This window comes from Mesitornis unicolor, unplaced genomic scaffold (genome assembly GCF_000695765.1).
Source record: "Mesitornis unicolor isolate BGI_N332 unplaced genomic scaffold, ASM69576v1 scaffold11448, whole genome shotgun sequence".
NCBI classification, from domain to species: Eukaryota; Metazoa; Chordata; class Aves; order Mesitornithiformes; family Mesitornithidae; genus Mesitornis; species Mesitornis unicolor.
In genome coordinates, this window is record NW_010201154.1 from 10,261 (window position 1) to 16,595 (window position 6,335).

General features: G+C 54.5%; 1 protein-coding gene across 1 annotated transcript in view; it reads left to right on the forward strand.

Annotated features, from left to right (window-relative positions):
* The window catches only part of SAMD4A (sterile alpha motif domain containing 4A), a gene marked incomplete at its 5' end in the record, with an annotated part of 18,266 nt that overhangs the window by 10,245 nt on the left and 1,686 nt on the right, over positions 1-6,335 (forward strand). Inside the window, 5 exons of the mRNA XM_010189979.1 lie at positions 118-203; positions 1,706-1,824; positions 2,979-3,180; positions 3,467-3,593; positions 5,707-5,790. Coding sequence (XP_010188281.1) covers positions 118-203; positions 1,706-1,824; positions 2,979-3,180; positions 3,467-3,593; positions 5,707-5,790 — 618 coding nt within the window. The remainder of the gene's footprint in view (positions 1-117; positions 204-1,705; positions 1,825-2,978; positions 3,181-3,466; positions 3,594-5,706; positions 5,791-6,335) is intronic.

Below are 6,335 nucleotides of genomic sequence, written 5' to 3' on the forward strand. Positions count from 1 at the left end.
TGAGAAGAGCTCCCCATGGGACAAGGGAAATGGGACATCCAAGGGGTTTATTGGACCCCCTGGACCCCAGCTCGATGTCTCCGTGCCCATTTCTCTTCTCTTTTTTCTTTTTTCCAGTATGCACACAACTTTTAGTTTCCCGACCCGACGAAGAGAATATAAGTTCCTATTTACAGCTCATAGACAAATGTCTAATCCATGAGGTGAGTTGTGACAGAGCATCTAAGGCTGTTGTTCTCATCACTTAGAAACTGTTTCCAAAGTGTCTGTTTATGTAAACCTTTCCGGTTTCTAACACAAACATTTTTGGGGGGTATTAATAGTAATTCTGACAGAAGAGGGCTGGAGCAGGCAGTAGCTCCAATCGGTGCACAGAAATGGTGCTCCCACTCCACGCTCGCTTTGCTGCCAAGACCCGGAGCTGGGAAATTCATCTGGCTCAAGGTGGCCCGATCGGCAGCTGGAGGAGGGGAAAAGCCCTGGGATGAATGTGCAGGCGGTTTCCATCAGCCAGACCCAGCAATCCTCCCATTTCACAGGACGTGGCCTTGGGGTTTTGCAACGGGGGCATCTGTTTCGGTTGCCATGATTTGGGATGGCCGAGGCTGTGTTGCATGGCTCCAGTACGCTCCTGCCTACTGCCATGGCGAGATGCCCGGGGCGAAATTGGGATGAAATAGTTGGATACCAGGCAAAACACAATTGCTTCATGCTGGTTTTTTTGAACTGTGCTCCCGGACGCCCCTGTCGATCACAGTGAGGATTTGGGGGCATTTTGCTGGCAGCACCTGTAGTGTCAGCCTGCGTTTGGCCATGTGCAATGGGATGGTGGCACCCGCTGTTCGGGTTTGCTCCTCAAAGGGTTTAGAGCCATGCGTGCGGTCATTTTGGGGCTTTACACAGGCAGTGGCAAAGAGCTGGAGGGGAGAGCAGGTCTGCAAAGCCAGGGAGATGCGGAGCTGCAGAGGGACTCATTCTCCATGAGGACTCAGTATGGATGTGGTGACACAGCATCACCCCACCGGTGCCAGCCTGGACCCCCCCGTCTGCGTTGGCTCTGGTGTAATCAGCACCAGGAGTGAGCATCTCCTGCGAAGGGTGGTTTGGAGCAATCAAGTCAGACGCTAATTAGCCTCCAAATTGTCCTCCAGAGACCTCCGCTGGCAATGCGGAGATGTTGGGTGTCTAAAGTTAGCGGTGACGGCCACGTGGGTGTCCCCGTAACCCACACCGCCTGCCTGCAGGTCTGGGACGTTTCGGGATGAGGTCTGTCCGCTGCGTGGGTGACCTTCACCAGGAGCCTGGGCGGGTGATGGGCTCACCTCGGGTCACCCCCCTTGGGGGCTGCGGGTACCGAGCTCTGCCCAGCCCTAAGGAGGATACGGGATGCCGCGGAGCAGCTCTGCTTCCCAAATCCTAGCATTTCCCAACCCCAGCAGTGATTTCTAGAGCCCCACTGCCCAGGGGGTTTGGCAGCCTGTGGGGCAGAGCTTGGCCATCACTTTGGGGCACAGGGGATGCATTTTCTTGACCTGAGATGAGTCTGGTCTCCCTCTGGTTTCCCTCTGGACCCACTCACCTCATGCCACCATCTGCTCCGGCTGCTTTTCTTTACCTGAACACCCACACACGCATCCCTGCTCACTTTGTCCAGAAAAATATTCATACGTATCCTATTTTTCTCTCTTTTTTTATTCGGGGGCAGGCGTTTACAGAGATCCAGAAGAAGCGGCTGCTGTCATGGAAACAGCAGGTGCAGAAACTCTTTCGGTCTTTCCCTCGGAAATCCCTCTTGGAGCTGTCAGGCTATCGGCAGCAGAGGAGGTACACGGGATTTCAGGAGGGGAGGGATGGATGCAGCGGCCTGCGAGAGCATCCCCAGTGGGACCAGTGTCTCCCAACAGGGAGGGACATTTCCAGCTGGGTTCAGAGCCGCGTTTCGGGAGGGACGAGGGTTGGAAAAGCTTTGCAATAAAACCCCAGGCGTTGGCTGGGCAGGCAGCAGTGAATTTGCTCGAGGACGTGAATACCGGCTCTGCCCCTGCCGCTGCCCTTTGCTGGTGATGTCAGTGCTGGAGTTGCACCAAAAAGCCGTCAACTGGCAGAAAAAAGGGTGCAGAGGCGGGGGGCTGCGGTGGGAGGGCCTGGGTGGGGATGTGTTGCGAACGCTGTGTTTGCTCACTTCCATGGCGATGCTGGATTTCGGGTGATCCTAGAAAGCGCTGGGGTTATGGCACGAACAGATATTTTTAGAGCTTTTTTAACAACGGCGTCAGCCTTTTGTTTCATTCTGCCCGGGCTGTTTTTATTGAACTCTTGTGCAAGTTATTTTTTTAATGAAAAAGAAAGGGATTTGGAGATAACTGGGAGCACTGGGACAGCCGAGATGTGAGTTCAGAAGGAAGGAGCACAGAACTGGAGTGTTCCCCAGTGGAATTAAGTATTTTGGAATAGAAAACCAAGCGCAGGATCAGCTCCCTCTGCCCACAGGGAGGTGGGTGAAGGTGTGGGTGCAGACGCAGTCCCATGTCTGCAGAAACCCTCAGTGCCTCCCTAGGACATTTTGGACGTGTTAGGTCATTTTAGCCAAGTTTTACAGAACTTGAGAAGTCTCAGAGAGGACCATGTTCATAAAAATGAACCTCCTTGGAGGGGAGAAGGTCCAACCCTTTGACTATTCCCAGTAAAGAAAACCCAGCAGCGTGAGCTGAACCTTTATCAGACAGTGGGGAATCTACACAGGAGCGATCTCTCTTGTACAGCAAAAATGCATGAGGATTTTAAGTCCAAACCCAAGAAACCGGCCACCACTAGCTGCAGTGCCTGGGGAATTAACTCCATTATTTTAGCTTGCATTTAAGAACAGGCCCATTTTGCAGCCGTAAAATAAACCTTAAACAAAAATAACAGCTCGCCCCCGCAGCACTGTCTCCTCGCAGGAGCCAATCTCTCACCCGCGGCCTTTCCTCTCTCCGCAGCCGAGGCTTTGGCCAGTCCAACTCCTTACCGACAGCCGGATCCGCAGGGGCAGGACTGGGCCGGCGAAACCCTCGCCAGTTCCAGATCCCCTCCCGCAACCTCCCCACCACCCGCCTGGGGCTGCTGGGGCCCACTGGGCTGCTGGGCACCCCCCAGCGCAGCCCCGCCGCCAGCCCCGCCATCCTCAAGCAAGGCAGACAGGTTGGTCAGCATTCGCGGCACCTCCAGCTTCTCCATCCCTTCCCCACAGATTTCCGTTGCTTTTCCTGCTCTGACTTGTCCGGATTCCCATTTTTTCCCCCCTTTTCAAGCAAGCAGGCGTTTGAGTCGTACTCTTCTCCATATGGTGGGATGCAGGAGCGGGACTGATGAGATGGGGACAAGTAAAGAGATGAAGAGGGCAGGGATGAGCCCGAAGGGGTTGTAATAAGACAGTACAGAGGCCTCAATTTTACGTCCTCACCCCTATTTTGTTTGCTTCTCACAGAACCTCTGGTTTGCCAACCCCGGCGGCAGCAACAGCATGCCCAGCCGCAGCCACAGCTCGGTGCAGAGGACGCGCTCGCTGCCGGTCCACACCTCCCCGCAGACCATGCTGATGTTTCAGCAGCCAGGTAGGAAGCAGGCGTTGGCGTTTCGGCTTATCCGCAGCCAGGTGAGGTGAGGAGAGGCTGCGTGAAAGGAGCCGTGCGCTTGTAGCCACAGCCCAAGCTGGGTATCTATGACACCAGTCCAGTTGCTGGGTTGATTCAACCAGAGACATCACCTGAGGGATTTCTGACCTTATTTATAACATCTTGTCCCATATATAACTCTGCTGGTGCCTGACCTTCCGAGGGGCTTCAGGTGGGGAAGGCAGGAGATCTTCCATCACCTTTTTTGCCCGTGCATGGACACAGAGACCCAATGTGAAGGGACTGCCTTTGTGCACTTAAGGGAAATTCATTTCACCACAGAAATGCTCCCCTATTTTATATATAAATATTCCATGTCCAGTTCTGGGCTCCCCAGTTCAAAAAAGACAAGGAACAACTGGAGAGAGCCCAGCGTGAAGCCACTGAGATGATGGGGGGGACTGAAGCATCTCCCATAGGAGGAAAGGTTGAGAGAGCTGGGGCTGTGCAGCCTGGAGAAGAGGAGACTGAGGGGGGGTCATTAATGCTCATCAATATCTCAAGGGCGGCTGTTAGAAGGATGGGACCAGACTCTGCTGGGTTGTGCCCAGCGACAGCACAAGAGGCAATGGTCACAAACTGGAACACGGGAGGTTCGACCTCAACATAAGGAAAAACTTCATTACTGAGGGTACCAGAGCATGGCCCAGGCTGCCCAGAGAGGTGTGGAGTCTCCTTCTCTGGAGACACCCAAACCCCTGGACATGTTCCTGTGTGATCTGCTCTGGGTGACCCTGCTCTAGCTGGGGTTGGACTGGGTGATGTCCAGAGGTCCCTTCCCACCCCCACCATGCTGTGACTCTGATACAGGAGCATCCTCTGCTTGAAGGGGGTTGCTGCTGAACTTGGACCCTGAACCTGTAGCATCCTTCCCATGAGGACATGCACACCTTTTTCTCTGTTTCCCTTCATTTCCCTTTCAGCATGCCTTTTCTTACCATAACAATTTATATCGCAGGATGGGGTATTACACCCCTACCCAGTAAACTAAACCTCATCCATAAGCTTCTGCCGTGGTTTCAGCTTCGCAGCTTCCCTCGCACCACGTCCCTGCGGTGTTTTAACTGCATCCTTTAGGCAGCAAATGGCCCGCATGGCAAAAGCAGCGCCTGTCCTCAGGTATTGATTAAACACCGGGACAAGGGCACATTTCTGCAGGCGCCAAAGGAGAATAAATAGGGGGTTTTTTTTAGCCTGTGGTGAATAAGGGCATAGGAAGATTAGGGAGCAAAGATGTGGACCAAATTGCAAGGAAAATAAGCAATAAGGTGGTGCTGGGCTCCCAAGCCTCTTTTTGTAAGGGGCCTCAACTCCACTGGACCTCATCCCATGTCCCCATGAGCTGGTGGCAAACAGGAGATGCCACCACCAGTAGCAAAACCTGCATTTGCAAAGCTTTTTGCTGCAAAGGGGAGGGCATTTTGGTGTTGTATGGATCAGACCAGGGCGTTGCAGCACACCAGACCTCATCTCTCTCTGTTCATGTGCTCATTGCCCCGGGGACGTGGCAGTGGGGATGTTGGTGACTGAGCGGCGGCTGAGCTGAAAAGCCGGAGGGCGGCTGTGCCGGTCTGTGCTGCCATCCCACGTCTGAGCACTATCCCTGCCTGCACGCTGCCTGCATGGGCAGCTCCCGGCCCCGCTTGAACCTTTTACATTTATTGAGGATTTTTGCAGGGCCTGAGCAATGGGAGAGCCCGGGACTGACCCCCCCCAGGGCAGGGGGGTCCTGCTTTCACCCCAGCTCCTGCCCAGCATCTCTAACCAGCACCTGAACCCCTTAATTCCATCCACCCTCTGCTGCAATCCTGTTGAGTCTCCCCAGATTTCCCCATTCCCAGTAAGAAATGGGAGCAATGATTATTTTTTATGACTATTCTTGCCAGTATCTCTTGCCAGAGGCAGCTGCACAGGGAAGATGCCCTCCTGAGGCATCTTTTGGGTAACTTCCTACCCCACTCCCACTCCGGCAGCAGCAGAGCAGGCACAGAAGGTGCAAGGCTGGCACCAGGGTCCCCTGACAGAGGCCTCCTATCCCTTTTTGTCCCCGCAGAGTTCCAGGTACCAGTGACTGAACCTGACATCAACAACAGGCTGGAGTCCCTGTGCCTGAGCATGACGGAGCATGCACTCAGCGGTGAGCACTCCCTCCTCCTCGGGCTTTTCCAGCACATCCACACCGCTGAGCCCCCCTGCCCTGCGGCCCCCAAAACCTGGGACAGGCTGTGGCTGTGAGGGATGGCAGGGCTGGATGTGGGGATGCTCCCAATGGGATCGGTTTGGGACATGGGCTTCTCTCAGCAAGGTAGCTGGGGAGGCAAGGAGTGAAACCAAACACAGGGATTGCACCCAGCACTAGTGGAGTCTGTGCTTATTAGCCACTAATTAGCTTGCTAATAATAATTAGTATTAGTTCTCGATAAAGCCCTTGCCACTGGTACGCTCAAATGGTTCACAGGCTGCTGAGTATTTTACCCTTCTGCTACCGCCATCCCTTGTTCGGCTGGGGGGGGTGCGGGAGCCCCAAGGTATGGGGGTAAAACCCTGTGCCGGTGGCTGGGGCAGCAGCGGGTGCCAACGCGGGTGGGCAGATCATGGGCATGGGGAGGGAGGACATAAAACAGGCAGGAAAGGTGGCAAAAGCAGCAGCAGCGTGATGGAGAGCCCAGTGTGGGGAAAAAA